Here is a 22,034-nt window from a genome sequence, read left to right on the forward strand (position 1 = left end):
GACGAGTAGAAAACGACTTAGTGCGGCCAGCATACACATCAACATCAAATATTTCCATAGATGGCACCAAAATACCTCCAATCAGTAATCATACACCAGCATAAGCCACCTTTCCCCATTTCTCCCTCTGAAGGCCGACGCACGGTGACGCCAAGCCCCGCCTCTGTCCCCGCCGGCGCCCTCCACACCGAACGTCGCACCTTCAGTCACGCCGTCCTCGGCCGGCAGGAACTGCGGCAGCAGCAGCAGGTTGGCCGGCTTGCCCGTGACCTCCGGCTGCGCCTGGCTGACCACATGGCCGGTGCCGACGCCGACGCCGCCGCTCACGGACAGGCCGCACGAGCCGAACGCCGACCGGTAGAACTCCTGCCGGGCGCGCCGCCGTCAGCGCGCGACAGCGCCTGACCCGGCGCCGGTGCGCCGGCTGGTTACGCGGCGCGGCCCCGGACCCGCACGGTAGCAGCGTCCAGCCAGGCTCGGCCCGGGCGGCGGCGGGAGGAGGGAGGGTCTGACCCGCTCGGAGGGTGGCTCCTCGGCCCGGGCGGCGGCGGGAGGAGGGAGGGTCTGACCCGCTCGAAAGGTGGCTCCTCGGCCCGGGCGGCGGCGGGAGGGAGGGTCTGACCCGCTCGGAGGGTGGCTCCTCGGCCCGGGCGGCGGCGGGAGGGAGGGTCTGACCCGCTCGGAGGGTGGCTCCTCGGCCCGGGCGGCGGCGGGAGGGAGGGTCTGACCCGCTCGAAAGGTGGCTCCTCGGCCCGGGCGGCGGCGGGAGGGAGGGTCTGACCCGCTCGGAGGGTGGCTCCTCGGCCCGGGCGGCGGCGGGAGGGAGGGTCTGACCCGCTCGGAGGGTGGCTGCTCGGCGGGGAGACGGCCGCCCACGCTGAGCCAGCCCGTCTCGTGTGGCCCCGTGCCGGACTGACGTCGCAACGTCGACCGCTAACCCGGAGCCGACGACCCGCGCGAGCCACACCGCGGTTCCAGTGGCGGCGCCGGTACCTGCGCGGTGATGTTTGAGGGTGTGATGCCGCTCCAACGGACGCCTTTGCAAGCAAGTCACAGAAAATCGTCAGTTTTTCGGGACAATTCTTGAACACACCTGATTGAGCACAGCGCCAAGGCGCGGAAAATCTACAACGGTCATTTGCATGTGATGAACACATAAGCGTCTGACCAACGCGTATCAGCGGTGGGTCCACATAACCAGTCAGCACTTGCGGAGGCCCCGGGCACTTGCAGATCCACCGTTTCCTGCTATTACACGGAAGACGACAGGTGACAGTGACAAATGGGCATGCCAACGGTGTCACGGGTGTGACCCCAGAGTCGGGCGCCGTTCGGGGGGGCGACCACCTGCATCTGGCTGATGCTGTCTGGCTGGAAGTGTGCCAGCGTGCAGCGGTTGTGGACGAACACCAGCTGCGGGTAGTGTTCGGTGGGTGTCGCGTCCGACAGGGCCGTCGACGAGGCCGGCTTCAGCATCTCCGCAGTCTGCAGCAGTCTGAGGGGCAGGAATTCGTCGGTCGGCAGCGCTATATCAGCTACCGATCTACAGGTGTTATGGGTCATTAGGTAACTATTCCTCAGCGTCGAGATATTCAAGACATCAAAGGCTACCGACAAATAAGTCTGTCACGTCCGTGGAATGTCCACAGAAAGCGAGACCGTATGGTGCCCTCCAGACATGACAAACTTGTAGGTGGCATAGCTCGATACGGCTGAGCAAAACCAGCCTGCTCGGTACGCCTCAGTTAAAAAATGTCCGACTCATGTTGGAATGCAATATGTTTAGCCTAGGACCCCACCAAAAGAAGTCCCCACCGGAAAACGTGGAGCTCGGCCGGCCACAAAGTCCTGCAAAGCGTCACCTATTTTTCCCTCTAAGCATTTTTCAGTATTATGCATTTTTGGCAGTAGTCGACACTTGTTTTATCCATCGCGTGGTATTTTTCTCCATGCCCCGGCTGAGAAAGACTGCATTGTAAAGTCGCATCGCAGGTAGACGGCATCGTTCATCTGACAGGCACTGACAACGTGAACCTCATCATGGAAAACAACACACGATATCATACGAAGTATAAAATTTCCGGCTCTAAATTCAAACCACCACTTGTTTTATCGTTGTCCGATTTCATTCGCAATAAAAGAGGATTAGCTACAACCATCTGCACAGGCGATACTACTCCATCACCTAAAAATACGGTATATGGTGTCATATCCATCACAAGAAACAAGCAACAACGCGTCATTTAAACAACCTCAGTTTTAGAAAGGCTGAGCTCACGACTTGAGCTACTCCACGATGTTTCCTCTCAAATAACTACACAAAGTCCCGGTTATCCTGGAGCCTACGGTAGTATAAACGCACGAATTCAATGGTTACGATACTTTCCGATCTGGTAAGAGCTAACTGCCAAATGGCATCACCGCAGTGACGCAGTTATTCCTTACGTCAAAAGCGAAGTTTCCAACACAATCTATTACAATAATCACTACAATAACCGCCGCGAAATCTAAGCTAATATGCCACTCTCTGGCCACGCAGCCTGGGCCTTCGCCTACCTGGGCCATGGACCGGGACAAGCTGGCTAGGATGCCATCTCAACCGACCCTTAATCCGGGGACGTTAGCTGACATACCGAGGGCGCTTCACGCCGGTCTACATAAGTGATGAATGTCACCCCTAACGTGGTCTCGGGGACAAGAAAACACCAGGGCGGGTGGAGACCCGACAGACACCGCCTCGTCCCGTTGTTTATCGACGTCCTAACTGCCGGGGTCACGGGGGTCGCGTTTTGTCCGGGCTCAACACACTACGTATAGTGCACCACAGCAGCGCCACCTGTTGAGTGCAGTCCCCTCCGTCCCAATGAAACATCGCTATTGCCAGGTTGTTAACCCACTTCTGACGTCGTTCATCTCTTTTGCTCAGTGACTGCTCTCGACAGCCCAAACAGCTGCTAACGAAGACTGGCTTGAGGCTGTTGGCCGCCCGTTATGGAGCACAGGAAGGGGAGGGGGAGGGCAGACGCGGAGGGGGGGGGGGGGGGTGGCGCCCGGCGCTGCGTCCCCAGAGGCCCCGGCCCCCGGCACGCGGACGAAAGAGGGTCCACGTCATCCGGCATTTACGAGCGTCACATGAGCCCAGCTGGCGGGCCGCCCCGAACGGAGCCGGGATGGCCCATCTCGCCCGTCGCCGTCTGGAGGCGCTGCCTGCAGCGGAGGCCACAGGGTTCGCACGCGGCGGCGGTCGGCCAGGTCAGGTTGCCTGGTCGGTTCACTGACCGGTTCGGCACGCTCGCTGGGTCGCCGGGTCCGCCATCGAGTCGACGAGGTCGCCGTCTATGTGACGGATCTGACGTCCAGACCCCCAATCAGGTCAGTGACTGACCTGGCAATGTCATGGCCCGTCTCACTGACCTCACGAAGTCGCAGATGAGTCAGCTGACCAGATCAGGTCACCAGACGCGCAGCTGACCTGACCAAACCACCGCCGCGGGGGCAGACTGATCAGTCCATTCCCCCGTCCGCAACGGCGACCTGACGTCCCGTCTGTCACTCCACTGACCTGACGAGGTCGCCGTCCACCCACCAGTCCTGCACCACCAGTACCACGTGGCAGACGGTGTACAGGAAGGCCAGCTGCTGCAGCGCCAGCAGCTCCATCTGCGTTTCCAGCGACCTGGCCGGCAGCGGCGTGCGCGTCGTGATGGGTCTGCCGTCCCGCCGATGGGGGGCACGACCACGCCACATCCGCGAGCGCGTCACGACGGCGTACGTCCCAGGACAAGCGCGGGGCTGGGGTGCTCGCGCTGCACGAGCCGTCATCAGGCAGGACAGGCTGCCGCAGCTGCAAATGACTAAATGGGATGGCGGTCGTTTAAGTAGATAATGTCCATGAAATGGGGTCTCGCAAGTGCAGCTAGCAAATGCACAAAGAGCTTCCGGTTTTCACTTGGGATCCAAGGACCAATACGGGGCTGTTCTGGTAAGGCGCAAGATGCCGACGAGGGATGCACTGGGAACGTTAACGCCTAGTGTAAACAGGCCTGCAATAGTCACAATGGATGGTCATGGCTCGCATCAGGCATGGCGTGTCACGGCAGCAGTGATGTGACGACGGGTGACCGTGGCTCGCATCATGCACGGCGTGTCACGGCAAGCAGTGATGTGACGACGGGTGACCGTGGCTCGTATCAGGCACGGCGTGCCACGGCAGCAGTGATGTGACGACGGGTGACCGTGGCTCGCATCAGGCACGGCGTGTCACGGCAGCAGTGATGTGACGACGGGTGACCGTGGCTCGCATCAGGCACGGCGTGTCACGGCAGCAGTGATGTGACGACGGGTGACCGTGGCTCGTATCAGGCACGGTGTGTCACGGCAGCAGTGATGTGACGACGTCAAAAGAAATCAAACGTCCAACAAGCCCAAGCATAAACGGTGACAAATAAATATACAATACGGCCAGTACAACACAGCCTGCAGACATCTGAACCCTGATTGCATTCCCTGTCGCTATACCAAAGAAGTTCCGTGACCTACGAACGAGCAATCCTCCAATGGTTGGCGCGTGGGGACTCCCGCATGGGGGCCAGAGTTCGCATCCCGGTTATGCCATGGTCCTTGAGCGCTAACATGGTCAGTGCGGTCATTGACGTTCTATTTACGGGGCGTGACAACGTGTGTCACGTTCCTTTTTATGACGCAACAGTTTTGTGACCTATTGGCATGGCATGCATCCCACAGGACTGCGTGCGGACTCCGGTAACAACTGCGGTCAGTCACCATGGCGCCGCACCCGCCACGGTTCGTCGCCATGGCGCCGCAGCCGTCTGCGGTCCGTCGCCATGGCACCGCACCCGCCACGGTTCGCCGCCATGGCGCCGCACCCGCCACGGTTCGTCACCATGGCGCCGCACCCGCCACGGTTCGTCGCCATGGCGCCGTAGCCGTTTGCGGTCCGTCGCCATGGCGCCGCGGCCGTTTGCGGTCCGTCAGCAGCGAGCTCTGCACAGCGCACGTACCCACTGTCTCCAGGCAGCTTGCGGTCGCCCTGCGCCAGCAGGTCGACGATTGACGGCGAGAGGATCGGCTGCGTGTCCAGCAGCACCACCCGCTGCGGCGTCACCAGCATCTCCACCCCGTTGGTGCGGTGCTCGCTGTTGAGCACCTGCTGCACCGTCTCCGGCGGGAACAGGTACTTCCTGTGGGACGTGGCGCGACAATGACGCGGGCGGTGGCCGGCGAACGGTGAAGCGGATGTGCGACGGTGGTGGGGGCTGATTGCGGCTAAAATCGGGGAGTTTTGGACCTCTTTGGGAGGAAATCACCACGAAGACTGAAAATGTCGGCGTGTAACGGGGGAGAAGGCGTTTCCGTTAGTTTTATTCCCCGAAGGCTTCAGGATAGAGCCACTGGCCTTTGTGACAAGTACGGAATGTGACGCCTGGGACGTTCACCACGGTAGTTTCGCGACATGTTGAGCGAAGCACTGCTCTGTTGATTTTGTTGTGGTCGGTAGCTTAAACAGATACCCTGCCGCGGATCACACGTTGGAATTTTTCCTTTTTATTATTTTCACCTGAATAGATGCTATGTAAACTGAATCAGGCAGTCTGTATAGGATGGCGAGGACAGAGCAATGATAACCGATTTCCCGCGCCGGACCCCTGTGCCGAGAAGGTTCAGGTCTCCAAATATGTTTCCATTGTGAGCCCTGGACCCGAGTCGACAGCTGAGCACGCCTAGAGCACGCCACAGCCACGACCCCCTTCCCCCCCCCCTCCTTTGGCCGGATTACAGTTGCCCACTCAGCCCTCTCCCCCCTAACACGTTTCACCGCGCAAACTGAGCTTTCTCATCAAACAGTCTAGTCACTGATGCCGCGGAGTCCAATTGTAACGGTTTAGCTCCATTACCTGATAATACTTATCGGTATTGCCGAGCATTCGAACCAAGACCGCGCATCCACATTCAAATCGAGTCAGAGCAACACAATTTGCGCAATATGGTGTGATGGCTTACTTGAGCGGGCAAAATGGAGCTTCTCCGCCCAGCATGGACATGACCGTCGATTTACCGACTCCCTGGCGCCCCACGACGCCGACGACTAGATACTCAGTTCCCTCCCCCAGCCACGAGATGGCAGTGTCCACCATCTGCAGGTTCTCGTTGAGAAGTGGACACGGCCGGGACATTGTCTGAGGGAGCAGTCCATGCTCTTTCAGCTGCTTTCTTGATGCCGGACCTAGGGGAGGAAAGATGTATATGTTTACTGTGCTGAAACTGCACACAAATCGATGATCAATAAGAATTTGCCAGTCCCACTTTGGAATTGACACCATCTTATAACTTTGTAACAATCTTTCACATTGAAAGAGCCCATCCCACATAGACAAAATATGTGGTGGTTAACTTCCAAGTCCTTTCTATATGCGCTATCATAACAGTAATTTTATATATTTTGGGAAATGAAACTAAACATATTGTTCAGCTACTAGTATCCACTTACAAAATGCACACACAGCACTCAGTATATCTACTAGCTCCCTAGCTGCAGCTCTAACAATATCTTTGAGAAATACAGCTCATACACAGCTGTGGACTGAGACCCCAGGATGCCACATCATGTGCAGATAGAGTACACCTTATGGAGCAGAAACTGGTTACATCACATCAAACACACCACTTTAGTATGTGTGTGTCATTGGGGCTTTATGACGCACTCAGCTGCTGAGGCTATATAGCGTCGCCTGCCTCTCACCCTGGCAGGAAGGGCGGGCACCGCTGGGAATCAAACCCCGTACTTCTGGTTTCCTGGACATGCAGTGGTTAACACACAAGCATTAACCACTACACTACCAGCACCCCCACTTTAGTAGAATCTGCTAGTCTGCACCATTTGGGAGGCAATGCAGGGAGCAGTAAAACCACACCATTTCTGCACTCAACCCATTTGCTATGCTGAAGATTGAAAATGGTGTGGAGAAACCATGCACATGATCCCCAGCTTTTAGCATCTTTTCAGTGTTTTTTCCCTTTAAGTTGCAACAAACATGGTTCAGATGGTAGCCACCAGTCTGTTCAAATATTACCAGTTGTGCTGACATTTATCTCACTGTTGTCATGGGATAGGGTCAACATTGAACTGAGCAACTTGAATTTGTCTCCCCTCACATTTACTATAACTGGAAAGGCATCATAACAAAGAAACAACAACCACAAAAATATAACCTCAGACCTCTATCCCTCTTACGTGGCTCAGCAGCAGGCTCTATGGAAGGTAAAACCACTGTCTCGTCCTTGCGCATAACAGTGATGGGACGTTCCACAGAGGCAGGTCTTGCCTCATTGCCTGACTCCTTGGTCAGCAGCACTGGCTGTGGACAGTCCATGGTGCTTCCTGCAAAGGCCATGGTATTATGGGAGATGGAAATATGGTAGCCTGTAGCATGAGCTACAATAACCACCCATAAATTAAAATCATGACACTGAGCCGCAATATTGTAATAAGATACTGGGAGCAAAGGGGCCCCTTGGCCCTTCGGATCCCATATGCCTATGTGGTCATGAAAGAACAGAGGGCCGACATCACCATTCACAAAAATACATGGCCATGCGACTGAACTTCTCATTACGGCAACGCGCCGGCCAACGTCTCTCTGGAATTACGTGAATAAACCCTCCCGTAACCTCTTCATCTGATGGCACCGACATTGGTTTAGCATATCCCACCTCGGCAACAGCGAGAAGTGCGAACCCTCTACTCCGTTTGAGTGCGGCAGCAACCCGCACGCGACGCCGGACGCATCCGGAACGGGCGACGTACGCAAATGCACGGAATGCACTGTAGGCCGATGCCTCATGCAAACCGTGCGAGGTAATAGCCTGTTTCGTCGCTGCTGCGCCTTGTTAGAGACAAGATGGCAGCCTATAAGCACAGACCTGCGAAGGGACGGATAAAAAAACTGCATCCGACTACGCGAGAGGTAGATGCACTCTGCTGTCCGCGGAAGGGACTCGTGCACTGCATTGTGTTCTGCAATTCACTGTGCTTTACTGTACTGCACTGTACACTACTGTCGCAACTGCCCAACAGCATCGTCCCATCGGCTACAAGCGTCGCCGCGTCTGATCTTCCCTCCCTGCTCCCGGCCGTCGAGCACTCCCTGCCCGCCGCCGTCACCTCAGGCCAGGCTCGGGGTCCGCCGCCGGCTGGCTGCAAAATTTGGAGAACGAAACCGTGCCGACACCTGAGCCCAGTTCAGTAACTGACTGATGCCTTTCCTTTAGCTACGTTTCGGGTCTTCAGTTTACTGGCAGCAGCCGGTAATTATCGGTCTTCGGTTCACTTGTAGTTCAGTAGATTTCATGAACGGCTCGATGAAATGGATCACCAATCACAATATCAATCTATTGCATTGCACCCTCAGTGATCTTCGACGTAGGAAGTGAAGAAATCGGCGCGACGCGACGGACAACGCGTCCACTAGTCTTAGCCGTTCCCTAGAGAAAGAGCTTGGGTCCGCAATAGATGCAGAGGTCCGTACTCAATCATTACATAAAGGTTAACATGAACAAGTTCTTTGTATTTGGTGGGTATCACATGATGTGATGTGATTCACACATCGGACCAGAATCGCAGAACAGTGGTCCCTCGACAGCCAGGCCATCAGTGTCATTAACGTAACGCAGGCGACTACGGCGATCCGTACAGCACAGGCTACAGGAACACGCTAGGGCTCATAGTAATAATGCCTGTGGTATACGTGATGTCAGCATCGCGCATATCAGTGCACGCTTTATAGGTGGGCAATACGTTCCCTTCGCACCTGATGCAGCTGCAAGCCAAGAAGAATACAAAGATAAGCGACGCCCACCCTTAATCTATACAAATGGCACGAACACCATCGTCCCCAGGCGGCTACCAATGCCCCGCATATGTCAAATGGTAAGCTCGCAATAATGATGTACATGAACTAAGCATCACCTTGCTGGCCGCTGCAGGGACGCACCTGACGCCGTACCCCGAAGCAGTGTGACATACACCAGGTTGTTCAGCGCTCCACGTAACTGGCACGGCCATCCGCGTCCGAATCCGCCCGGCTCGGCGTCGCTTCGAGTTCGACTTCGCGTCCACAGAAGGACGGATCCTGTCCCACGGTCGTGCGCTCACGCCAGCACGCCGCCAGTGTACTGAATCAATGCGGTGCGCCACCCCAGCCAATGGGGTGAATCGCTTACAAGAAGGTGCATACGTGAGTAAAAACAATACGTACCAGTTGCACACAATATGGTCGATTCCATGCGAATAAGCCGCGTAAACGCGCATACCATCCTCCGGTTTTTTTAAAGCATTAAAGCATAAGCGAATGCTAGCAGCGTTAGCTGAGTGCCACCCTCTGGAATGCTTCGTCTGCCTGCAGCAGGGCGCCATGCCAGCCGCGGCCCGAGCCGTCACCTCCGACCCGTGACAGGCCCGGCGTCCGCATGCCGCCACTGCCGGCCCCAGTCCAGCCCGCTGAAGTAGGGATGCCGGCGGATCTGGACCGTCACAGCCGGCCCCAGTCCAGCCCGCTGAAGTAGGGGTGCCGGCGGATCTGGTCCGTCACAGCCGGCCCCAATCCAGCACGCCGAAGTAGGGATGCCGGCGGATCTGGTCCGTCACACCCGGCCCCAGTCCAGCCCGCTGAAGTAGGGGTGCCGGCGGATCTGGTCCGTCACAGCCGGCCTCAGTCCAGCCCGCTGAAGTAGGGGTGCCGGCGGATCTGGTCCGTCACAGCCGGCCTCAGTCCAGCCCGCTGAAGTAGGCGTGCCGGCGGATCTGGTCCGTCACAGCCGGCCTCAGTCCAGCCCGCTGAAGTAGGCGTGCCGAGGGATCTGGTCCGTCACAGCCGGCCCCAGTCCAGCCCGCTGAAGTAGGGGTGCCGAGGGATCTGGTCCGTCACAGCCGGCCCCAGTCCAGCCCGCTGAAGAAGGGGTGCCGGCGGATCTGACCGGCGTCCGGGCGCAGCTCCGGCCGCCGCTGCAGCAGCGCCGCCAGCAGGGAGCGGGCGGCCGGCGGCGCGGCGGCCGGCAGCCTCAGCGCCGTCAGCTCGTGCAGGCCGGCCGGGTGCAGCCGCTGCAGCGGCCGGCTCGTCACCAGCTCGAACAGCAGCGCGCCCAGGCTCCACCAGTCGGCGGCGGCCGAGGCGCGGCCGGCCGGCGCCGTCAGCTCCGGCGCCGCGTACAGCCGGCGCGCGGCGCGACGCGACAGCGATGTCCGGCCCGCCGGCAGGCGGCAGAAGTAGGTGAGGCACGCGTCCCCGGACGGTGTCAGCAGGATGTTCTCCGGGCCCAGGTCCCTGCCGGCCGGTCAGCGAGCGAGTGTCACGGCCACGGCCTCCCCGGAGAGCCAGGCTCATGCAGTCCGCCCGGTACTGGCCACAGACACTTCGCACTCACTCCAAGAAACACGCGAGCACACGTTCTAAAGTCTGGCTCTCCAGTGATGCCGCTGCAAGCGTACTGTCACCCGTGTGTTTTCGTAACTGACGCGGTATACCACGCGCGCACCGTCCTTAGATGTCAGGCAGCGTATGCTCGTGCTGTTGCGCACTCACCTGCAGACGATGCCCTGCCGGTGCAGGCGGTCCAGAGCAGTGACGATCTGCGCCGCCCAGAGGCGCACCCGCCGCTCGCGGCCGGCTGGCGGCGCCGCGTCGGCCGTGTCCCCGCTCCTGGCACCGCCAGCCGGGCCGCCGCCGGAGCTCCGTGACGCCGCGCCGACGCCGTCCGCGTCGCAGACCGAGCCTGGTGGGCTGTGGCCGGCCGCGGCGGCGCCGTCGGCGGAGCTCTGCTCCCTGGCGGTGGCCGCGGTCTCGACGAGGTCGCACGGGGAGGCGCGCGACGACGCGCCGTCCGCGCGCACGGTCAGATCGCTGGCCGAGTTCTGAGACGCCACACCGGCCACGGCCGGGCCGCTTGAGGTGCTCCACGAGGTAACGCCGGCCATGTCGCTGACGTCCGGAGGCCGCGGCTGAGTGGCGTCGTCTGCGGCCGCCGCCAACACTCCCGAGGGGTGACGAGACGCGACATCGGCCGCCGTCGGTGCCGAGTCGCTGACGGCGCTACAAGAGGCACTGTTCACGGCTGGGCCGCCAGTGTGGCCCAGAGCACACGGACTCGAGGCAGGATCATCACCAAGGCTCCACGAGCCTCGAACATCCGCCGTCGCGGTCGGATTACAACAATTACCCGCAAACGAATCAACACCCGTATTGCTACCGCAGTCACCGAAGGCACCGTTCACTGCACCGTTCACCGTCCCACTGTCACCGTTCGTCGGGTGACCAGCGGCCCTGTCTCGTGCCGACCCACCGTCCGCGGCCGGCGCGCGGCCTCCGCTGGTGGTGAGCCGCCGGCCCCGCATCTGCAGCGTCCGCTCCACGGCCGAGAGCAGCTGCTGAGTGCGCCCGACTAGGGCGTCCGGCGAGCCGGCCAGCCCGGCCGCCGGCCACGGCTCCGGCTCCGGCTCTGGTTCTGGGCAGCTGAGATGGCGCGCCAGGCCGACAGAGCCGGAGCCGCCGCGACGCGCCGCCGCCTCGCGCTCCTCGAACAGCTGCAGGTAGCTGGCGGAGGCGCCGCCACTGTCGGCCAGGGACGCGCTGCTGACCGCGGAGCGGAGCCCGGCGTCGTCGGCGTCGCTCGGCCCGCGCTCGGCTGACGGCGGTGGCGCGAGCGGGGCGGGGACACTGGCCAGCGGCGGCGCCGGGTCGGCGCCGGACGGCACTGCCTGTTCCCCGGCGGCGGCGGCAACGGCAGACGAGGGAGAGGCGGTGTCAGACGCAGAGGAGGCAGAGGCAGCGTCCGGGCCAGGCGGCTGCTGGCGCTGCGGCTCCGGGTCGCCGGCGAGCGTGTCCCACAGCGGACTGCCCCTGTCGTACCGACACACGGACGTCATCATCCCGGGACACGGACGTCCTCATCCCAGGACACGGACGGCCGCATGAGCAGTGGTGGACGTCAAAACCGCAAGGCATTATCCACTCTATTGTGAACTTGTCTTGATCATACGCTCGCCCCAATGGGGAAAGTAGAGACACCGGGCTTGTGTGACATGACATAACCCCAATGACTCCTTCACAGCGTGCACTAGCGGCGGAAATGCGAATGTACGCAAGGCTGCATGGATAATTGTACTAACGGTACTCAGTCAGTTATCGACAGCAAGGTGAGTTATCAAATGCCCGCTTAGTTTCTTTTGACCACAGAATTGCGTGTATTAGGTCGTGTATTACGCACATTGCATTTTGGGACACCTAGTCAAGACTGAGCCTTTGGGCTACTGATACACCACACAATCTTTGTAAAAACAAACGAATGGAATACAAGAACACATGACTTAACATGACGTGTAATAATGCTCAACCCAACGAAAGAGCACTTTCACAATCTGTCAGCACCACTTAGGTGCTTTCAGCCAGCGACTTCCCCTGCAAACGACATCTGGCCTGGTAACCAAGCAAGCGACGCGCTAACCACTGCCGCCCTCAGTCCGCCCGCCTTGCCCCTCCACGGACGGCTGGCGTCGGGCGGCCGCGGCCTCAGTACGTACATGTAGTGGAGCACCAAGAAGTAGGCGTGTTCCGTCTCCACCAGCTGGTGCAGCGGCGCCATGTGAGGCACGCCCTCCGGCAGGACGGCGGCGGCAGCTCCCGGAGCCGACGCCGATGGGCCGATGCTCTTCTCCACCACCTGCGGGCAGCGTCCGCCGCCGTCGGCACATGGTCCACGCTGGGACGCAGTAGACACTGGGCCGGCAGACAATGCGGTACGGCAGATTATGAGCTGAGAGCTGGTGGTCCACGCTGGGACGCAGTAGACACCGGGCCGGCAGACAATGCGGTACGGTAGACTATGAGCTGAGAGCTGGTGGTCCACGCTGGGACGCAGTAGACACCGGGCCGGCAGACAATGCGGCAGGGCAGACTATGAGCTAAGAGCTGGGGACTTCAGAAATTAAGGCAATGCAGGTAATAGGAGCTAGGAGCTGCTCGGGGCTAATATAATATGAGAGCTAGGAACTACTAAGAACTAGGAACTACGAACTGTCACGAGCTAGGGGCTACTAGGAACTAGGAGCTTTTATAAACTGGGGGTTTTCAGCCCTGGCTGACATTGGGGGCACCTGGGGGTGCTCTACTGGCTGGGGAATGGTGACAGTGATGGGTGGAGGGGTCCCAGATAAATCAGCCGATAACAACAGCACGAATGCGAGCTGGAAATACTGGGGGTGCCGCCACACGGAACAGACACATCTGTAACAGAAACACACGCTCACGCCCGAGAGAGGTGAAGTAAAGCACCGTTAACATGCACATCCATCGTGCCCCGGGAAGACGCCATGCACGGCCTGAGGTAATTTCCATAAAAGCCATTGGCGCCGGCAATACTGTTTGGTCATGATTCCCGGCAACCCTTTATCATAATTTTCTGAAAACGCAGTAATCTTTTAGGAACTGGTATCTCATGCGAGTTACCGCCAGATGGCGCATTTTCGATTTCTTAATGACAGCGAGCAACATGAGATTCCAGGGCAGATGCTGCCGGTGCCGGTACTCCCCTTGACAGCGGTGCCCTCCGCTGGGTCACTGTGTGGCCGGTGACCTACCTTAACGACGAAGGGCCGGCCGGTGTCGGCGTCGGCGACCTTGAGCCGTCCGCCAGTCAGTCCGACGATCTTGTAGGCGGCGAGCCGGCGGCCACCTTCAACACAGAGGCGACTGAGCCGCCGGCTCCGCTAGAACACACACGGCCGGACGTGACCGCAGCGAGCCCCCAGGCGCCCACATAGGCCGGGCTCGGCCGGCCAGCGGCACACGGCAGGCGACGGTACACAAACCCACAGTGAGGGACGGAACACACCCCCACGGCAGGCGACGGTGCACACACCCACACTGAGGGACATAACACACCCCACGGCAGGCGACGGTACACACGCCCACACTGAGGGACAGAACACACCCACACAGCAGGCGACGGTACGCACACCCACACTGAGGGACAGAACACACCCCACGGCAGGCGACGGTACACACACCCACACTGAGGGACAGAACACACCCACACGGCAGGCGACGGTACACACACCCACACTGAGGGACAGAACACACCCCACGGCAGGCGACGGTACACACACCCACACTGAGGGACGGCACACACCCACACGGCAGGCGACGGTACATACACCCACACTGAGGGACAGAACACACCCCACGGCAGGCGACGGTACACACACCCACACTGAGGGACAGAACACACCCACACGGCAGGCGACGGTACATACACCCACACTGAGGGACAGAACACACCCCACGGCAGGCGACGGTGCACACACCCACACTGAGGGACAGAACACACCCACACGGCAGGCGACGGTACATACACCCACACTGAGGGACGGCACACACCCCCACGGCAGGCGACGGTACACACACCCACACTGAGGGACAGAACACACCCACACGGCAGGCGACGGTACACACACCCACACTGAGGGACAGAACACACCCACATGGCAGGCGACGGTACACACACCCACACTGAGGGACGGCACACACCCACACGGCAGGCGACGGTACATACACCCACACTGAGGGACAGAACACACCCACACGGCAGGCGACGGTACACACACCCACACTGAGGGACAGAACACACCCACACGGCAGGCGACGGTACACACACCCACACTGAGGGACAGAACACACCCACACGGCAGGCGACGGTACACACACCCACACTGAGGGACAGAACACACCCCACGGCAGGCGACGGTACACACACCCACACTGAGGGACAGAACACACCCACACGGCAGGCGACGGTACACACACCCACACTGAGGGACAGAACACACCCACACGGCAGGCGACGGTACACACACCCACACTGAGGGACAGAACACACCCACACGGCAGGCGACGGTACACACACCCACACTGAGGGACAGAACACACCCACACGGCAGGCGACGGTACACACATCCACACTGAGGGACAGAACACACCCACACTGAGGGACGGAACACACCCCCACGGCAGGCGACGGTACATACACCCACGCTGAGGGACAGAACACACCCACACGGCAGGCGACGGTACACACACCCACAATGAGTGACAGAACACAACCACACTGAGGGACAGAACACACCCACACGGCAGGCGACGGTACACCCACCCACGCACGCGCGCATGCACGCACGCACGCACCGAGGAACCCTACACACCTGCACTGAGGGACAGAACACACCCACACTGAGGGATGCAACACATTCACACTGAGTGACAGAACACACCCAAACTGAGCAAAAGAACATGCCTAAACTGAGGGACGGACCACACCAACACTGAGCGACAGAAAGCATCCACACTAGCGACAGAACACACCCACACCGAGCGACAGAGAACACCCACACTAGAGAGCGACGGGTGTTTTCTGAGTGACAGAAACACACCCACAATGATGGACAGAGCGCCCACACTGAGGGGCAGAACACATCCACACTGGAAGTTACCAAACACACCCCGGGAACAATTACCAGCTCACACAGAGTGTGGGGGGGGGGGGGGCGCATCAAACGCCTACAATGAGAGAGCCATCACCCACACTGGGAGACAACAAAGGCATACTTTTCTGGAGCTCAAATCCCAGCTCACACAGAGTGACGGACAACGCCCATGTATAGGGACAACAAACAAATGTGCCGATGGGCAAAGGCGTCCGGCGCGGAGGGACAATCGTCATAAATGCAGGTGGATAAAACAAATATTGGAGCGGGAGACAAACAGACCACACAAGAGACCACGAATCACCCAAAGAAAGACAAAACAACACAGCGAGAGACAACGCAACACGCACAGTGAGTGAGCCAATGCTTTCCACATCGATTCAGGGGGACATCACAGTACCCAAAACACAGACTACCCGAACGGATGTACTAGGACGGTCCGTTCGCCAGACTGATACAGACAGTCAACATGCTACCCGATATAGTGAGTTGTATAACAGCGAAATTACACTGTCATAACTTATGATGCTGTCAGCAGAGACACTAATGACTTCCCAAAAATTTGGCTGTGTGGTCCTATGCATTGTCAACGCGTCTACGGGAACTTGCAGAGAGTGGTTCTATGCCTTGTCAATGCGTCTATAAGGACTTGCAGAGAAAGAACCCTTGATGGAAAACAGGCAAAAGCAAACACGTAACATTTTAAGGAAAAAAATCAAAAATTCAAAAAATTTAAGTCACACACAGTGCATATAATAAGGCTGCCAGGACATGAGTGACCTTGAAGACGCCATCAGGGCATGCATGTGAATACAGGCTGAGCAAGGGGCTTACAGCCGACTGGGTGACAACCAACGCAGCAGGCGAACTGACAAACTGACAGACTGACAAGACTGGTAGACCGACGAACAGACGGACAGATTGACAGACAGACTGACAGACTGACAAGACCGGTAGACCGACCGACAGACAGACAGATTGACCGACAGACTGACAAACTGACAAGACCGGCAGACAGGCGGACTGAAAGACACAAAGGCAAACTGACAAGCTGACAAGACTAGCAGGCAGGCGGACTGACAGACGTACTGACAGACAGACTGAAAGAGACTGACAGACCGACAGACTGACCGACTGACAGCATGACAGCCTCCAGTCTGACAGGCTGGCAGACCTGCCGACTGACGGACTGACGGAGGGCCGGCAGGCAGACGGGCGGACCGCGTGCCGTTACCTGCGGGGTATCGGCCGTCTCCTGGCCGTCCAGCAGCTGACAGAGTTGCTCGGCCCGGCTGATGTACATGGCCGTCTTGCGCCGCACCGCCGCCCGCCGCTCCTGGCTGGGGTCGCCTGGCACAACAGGCAGCCGGTCACGCCGCCGGAGATGGCGGAGGCTCGCCACGGGCAGGCGCGTACCCACACGGAAGCCCCCGGGGACATGTATACCTACTCCCCACCCCCTCCTACCGCTCACCAAATGTATGGCAGGTATCATTGAGCACGTGACAGTTTGCTATCGAAATTCCCAGGACATGCACACAAAGCAAGATGGAGAATACGCGGTGTTGTTTAAGGACACAGGACATTGTGTGCGGATGCGACGCGCTAAATTCGATTTTCATGAAATTTCTTGAGCTGAGCTTCTCCCCCCGCCTCCCCCCCCCCTTAGTAGCGGACCGCGGCGCGGTAACTGACCACCGGTCGAACGCCGCGGACGGGTCTGGAGCCTCGCGGGTGTCCGTCTCCACCAGCGTGTCACCGAGCCGTTCCCCGCACGCCGCCCATCCGCCCACCCTACCCGCCCCGATCCGCCGGAGGACGGCGTCCGTATGATCCCAGCTAATCCCACCGCAGCGTCCCGCGGTGGCAGCATCCCACTCCACCCCCGCCCCCTGGGCAGGAGGAGCGTCCGCCCGCCACGCACCCTGGACGCCGTTGATGAGTGTGCCGATGCCCTCTTGGTACTGATTGAAGGCCAGCTGCCAGAGGCACTGCGCCTCGGCCTGCTGCGCCTGGCAGATGGCGTTGGCCGCCTGCGGACGGGACGGCGCCGGTCAGCGATTGGGCCTCACTTCACGCGAGCTGGATACTGGTCATTCCTGGGCGGCGTGGGCGCCGCACTGAATCTCTGCAGCTAACCAGAACACCGGGCCAAGCCAGCACAGGCGCCATGGCCGATACAAATATTTACGCAGTCTAGGCCATTCTACAATTACGCAAAAAGAGAAGAAAAAACGATGAGAAATCAATAAGGAAGCCTCCATAAGTATTAAGCTTAATCACCTTTCTAACTCAATTCGTTCCATACAATCATAGCTAACCAGTATCACAAAAGGCCAATATTGAGACAGATCAGCGGCCCCTTCACGTGCAGTGAGTAAGCCACCAAGCCTGCATTTGCCGTCGCCACGATCTCCTGTCGCCCAGTCAGGCACTGACCACGACCAAGTACTGGGCGGTGTCCTCCTGCGGCTGCTCCGGACGGAGCCGGCCGGCGTCCCCAGCGCCCGCCTCGGCCGCGCCGTCTGGCCGCTCGCCAGCCGGGTCGGCCTCGACTCCCGCCTCGGCCGCGCCGTCCGGCCGCCCCCCGGCCGGGCCGGCCTCGACTCCCGCCTCGGCCGCGGTCTCTGGTCGCTCCGGCGGCCGGCCGGGCTGCAGCCGCGGCTCGGCAGCCTCTCCGGGCGACAGCCGCAGCGCGTCGAGGCGGGCCAGCATGGCGGTGGTGTCAGCGGCCGGAGCGGCTGGGGCAGCGGCACCGGCGTCGGCCGGCAGGTCCGGCAGCTCGCCGTCGCTGTCCAGGCTGAGCTCGGAGCCGGGCGGTGACGGCGCCTGCGGCGGCGCGGCAGGGTCGTCACCAGCCGACAGGGGACGGGGGCGGGGGGAGGGGAGGCTGCAGCGGGAGGCGCGCGGTCACTGAGACCCGCGACACAACGTCTGGCTCGGCGTGCCGGGGCGCGGCCGTCAGCAGGGAGCACGTGGTGACGGTTGCAACGGTGGGGAGGGGGGGGGGGGGGGGGCACGGGCCCCGTACGTGAAGCGACAGCCAGCTTTGCAGATGTTCCAGGATCGCACGCAGATCCTGGAAAATCCGCTCGCAGAAATCTCTGCCGGCAGCCACGGAGCGCAGACCAGACGGCGGCCTCACCCGGTCCAGGTCGCGCAGCAGGTCCGGCTGCGGCGGCCCGCTGAGTAGCTGCAGGTTGCTGGTGCCGTCGACGGCGCCGTCGGGAGCCAGCGGGTCCAGCGACGCCAGGCTGTCCGTCACTGCCGGAGGCGCCTGCGCCGCGGAGGGCGCGCCATCCGCCAGCCGGCGACTCTGGCGGCGCCGGCGACGGCGGCAGCTCAGCAGCGCCGGCCGGGTACGGTGGCGGCTCCCCCGGGTACGGCAGCGCGCCGGACGGCGGCGTGATGACGTCACTGCCCGTCTGGGACGAGCCGAGCGAGGCGGCCGGGCTGAGCGGCCGCGGGATGAGCGCCGCTGGCAGTCGGTCCGCCTCGTTCACCGCTCGGCAGTCTCCGTCCTGCCGACGCGGCACACGTCATCAGTCCGCCCCGCAGACAGACGCATGGAGCCAACAGGTGTCTATAGTGCTTCCAAGCTTGCTGCAGCTTATTATAAAGCTAGCTACTAGGGTAGAGGCACCTCTGTAAATTCCAACTCAGCTACATCGCTTGTTTCTTTTCAGAAAAGGAGTGTTCATATGCTTTAGATAGAACCAAGAATTACCATCAAACTCACCTCAAAGAACTTGGCAAAGCTGGCACTGGCAAACAGCGGCGGGTGTTGGGCCACAAACTCAAGCATGGCACGGATGGACGCCTGCCGCTCTTCCACCACCGGTGCCTCGAATCTGGCCATGGGGTAGCTCTGTTGTCATGTGTCAGGTGAGCAAAACAGGAAAGAAACACCTAGCTCTTGGAGACTGCAGAGCAATTTGAGCCTGCATGATAAACATCTGACATACACAATAAAGTTAACTTAGAATGATGGCTCAAGCTTTACAAACATGCTAACAACAAAAATATAAGACATAGTTTGGAGCCCTCTAAAAGGCAGCCAGTAAACATGGATCATATGGAAAGTCTTACGAAGAGCAAAACTGCACAAAATGAAAATGTACAACTTTTACCTGTTAAAATAGCTTGTCTTGGGCAAACTTGGAAATGTTCCCTTCAAATAGAGTGCAGAATGCAGAGACTCCATTTCCTTGTGTAACTTCCTGAACTCATTGTACCTTTTCCATACAGTGACTTGAGTACTTGCTTCAGGAGATAAGCATGGAAAAACCTGCAATTGTCAAGACATGAAAATGATGTAGCTGGTCTGAGATATTCCATATTCACCAACTTATTACTTAAAACAAACAATTGATATGCTCCTGCATAAACACATAATCATGTTTGGGTGCATTCCACAGGAAGCAAAGATTATGGCATTTATAAGATAATGTCATGTCAAACACAAAACTGATTTTGTGATCAGATTCCTGATTCAAATGGCCTTTGTCAGTGTGAAAAATAGTTTTTTATGATCTCATCCAAAGCAAGCACTTGATCAGAACCATGTGATGGTGATTCACTTGACTTTTATGCTTCAAGTACTTCACATTGCATCTGATGACTTAAATGCACATGCAACAAGTCATTCTTGGTGCATCATTGGGCATTACAGCACACTCAGCTGCAGGGGATGCACCCATAGCTATGAAGTGTTTTTTTAGAGCATGTCAGGCACAAACAGTCTTCAACACAGCAATGGAACACCATGATTGCCAAGAATGACTAAAATACAAAATTTACAAATCACAATGATAATGCATTTGTGCTCATCAAGCTGACAGGCTTTTACGCATCTCCCGCATTGCAGATGTGTGGTTGCTTGCAGGATATCAACAAAATGGTTGCATATATTCATCGCTATCTCGGCATATCGGATTCACCAGCGCAGGCGTAAAACTACAGTGGCCAATGCGACGCAGAGCCACAACGGACTAGCGAGATCTTTCCCAGAGTATGCTCAATCCGTTCCATGACGTCATCGTTTGTAATGCTCGGCAGTGAGTGGGGGGGGGGGGGGGGGGCAGCTACTACGCAAAACCTCTATAATCATGATGAAACGATCAGTTGCAGACACTTATGATCTCGGAATCAGATAATAATTGAAATGCAGGCAATAACAGTGACACATACATTGCAGAGTTACGTACCCAAAATGGACGCCAGACAACAAATTGCGCGCTGGTGAAGCCTAACTGAGGGGGGGGGGGAGCGAGCCGTCACTAGTGTTGGCTTCCCCGGGGTTAAGCAACAAGAGCAATCCCCACAAAATATTTCAGGGCGGGAAAATGCGGTAGAACTGGGTACACAGAGAGCATGGAAACGTGTTGCACTACAGGCTGGCCAACAATTGTCAGTACCGAAAGTATAACAGACAGTATAAATAATGATATTGCACCGGACCAATTTTGATCGGTGGGTACGGCCCTGAGGACTTCAATGAATAGCAATATAGCACCCAAGTTTTGGAAGGCAGCAGAGCACCTGACCTGCTGGGTAACCGAGGGCAACAAACACCGTGACGTCATCAAATCCCAGCGGACGAGCATAGTACAAAACCTCACCCTTGGCGCCCCTTCTCTTTCGTCTTCAAAAATAAAGTGAAACGCCAGTTGATGGCACAAATTACGCAGCGGCTATCGGGTCTTTTCGGAAAGATACTCACTTTGGATGTGATTTTGTAGATGGTATATCCCTTTTCATGCTTCTCAAAACATGGCACTTCAAATATTCTGACCCAGCCGTCTTTCTTCATTCCCGGTTGATTCATGACCGCGACATGTGCCTGCCGCCTCCCGACGCAGCAACACCTATCCCGTCGCCGACGTTGCAACCAGCTGATCGGGAAAACACCACGGGACCGTGAAATAGAATGACGTTGACCGACGTCGCCGAGACGCGCCTGCTCACCCATCCACTGAGCCAATTTACGAGAGTGCGAAGCTGTATGTTAATTGTGGGTGGAATTAGGGGGGGGGGGGGTAGGGGGAGTGGAGAGAGGGGCGCATCCAATCAACTTGTCACCCCACACGCCGCGTCCTTGAGTTACGTGCGAGAGGCACATGAGCAGATTACCGAAACTCATACCCCTTCCATTTCTGCCCACAGGTACACCGGGGAAGCAACTGGTGCGCTAGCCAACTGGATTCGGTGGCTCGTCGTGCCCGTTCCTATCGTTCCCTGCTCTACACAAGGTGTGCAACCGAAGGTCTGTCGTATGACCGCGAACTTCCCACGTTCGTTCGGGATACTTCCCACCTTCAGGGCCTTTTTTCGTTCAGCAACGCCATGCACTGGTACGGTAATCCGGTAACGTGCGTACCCTTTAATTCGAACGAAACGCCGCGCCACCTTCGCGTCACAGGCTTTTGGCTATGCAGATGCACGACAGTGCTTGTCGTCCGCAACATTTGGACACTCGGCCACA

The 22,034-nt window shown here is 58.4% G+C and overlaps 2 protein-coding genes across 2 annotated transcripts in view; both read right to left on the reverse strand.

Moving 5' to 3' along the window:
- LOC119109087 (protein SMG9) overlaps nucleotides 1-7,819 on the reverse strand; it is a 9,277-nt gene extending 1,458 nt beyond the window's left edge. Inside the window, exons 1-7 of the mRNA XM_037232626.1 lie at nucleotides 7,732-7,819; nucleotides 7,253-7,399; nucleotides 6,022-6,244; nucleotides 5,022-5,201; nucleotides 3,563-3,676; nucleotides 1,348-1,495; nucleotides 201-366 (exon numbers count right to left, since the gene is read on the reverse strand). Coding sequence (XP_037088521.1) covers nucleotides 201-366; nucleotides 1,348-1,495; nucleotides 3,563-3,676; nucleotides 5,022-5,201; nucleotides 6,022-6,244; nucleotides 7,253-7,391 — 970 coding nt within the window. The 5' untranslated portion in view covers nucleotides 7,392-7,399; nucleotides 7,732-7,819. The remainder of the gene's footprint in view (nucleotides 1-200; nucleotides 367-1,347; nucleotides 1,496-3,562; nucleotides 3,677-5,021; nucleotides 5,202-6,021; nucleotides 6,245-7,252; nucleotides 7,400-7,731) is intronic.
- Nucleotides 7,820-13,654: 5,835 nt separating this feature from the next.
- LOC119109093 (sorting nexin-15) lies at nucleotides 13,655-21,520 on the reverse strand. The gene is made up of 8 exons (XM_037232640.1): nucleotides 21,273-21,520; nucleotides 19,681-19,838; nucleotides 19,290-19,401; nucleotides 18,907-19,071; nucleotides 18,696-18,827; nucleotides 17,475-17,562; nucleotides 16,785-16,900; nucleotides 13,655-13,743 (listed from the first exon to the last, which is right to left on the reverse strand). Exons 1-8 carry the CDS (start codon nucleotides 21,375-21,377, stop codon nucleotides 13,705-13,707), a joined length of 915 nt encoding a protein of 304 aa, XP_037088535.1. The 5' UTR covers nucleotides 21,378-21,520; the 3' UTR covers nucleotides 13,655-13,704.
- Nucleotides 21,521-22,034: the final 514 nt, after the last annotated feature.

Source organism: Pollicipes pollicipes, unplaced genomic scaffold, assembly GCF_011947565.3.
Source record: "Pollicipes pollicipes isolate AB1234 unplaced genomic scaffold, Ppol_2.1 Scaffold_2555;HRSCAF=2994_pilon_pilon_pilon, whole genome shotgun sequence".
Classification (NCBI taxonomy): Eukaryota; Metazoa; Arthropoda; class Thecostraca; order Pollicipedomorpha; family Pollicipedidae; genus Pollicipes; species Pollicipes pollicipes.

Bases quoted from the DNA above. Each gene is read 5' to 3' on its own strand.
- LOC119109093 (XM_037232640.1), bottom strand. From the start codon at position 21,377: ATGAATCAACCGGGAATGAAGAAAGACGGCTGGGTCAGAATATTTGAA. The intron at 19,839-21,272 runs GTGAGTATCTTT...TGACAATTGCAG, and splicing joins TCTACAAAATCACATCCAAA to GTTTTTCCATGCTTATCTCC. The intron at 16,901-17,474 runs GTGCGTGGCGGG...CTGTTGTGCCAG, and splicing joins ACTCATCAACGGCGTCCAGG to GCGACCCCAGCCAGGAGCGG.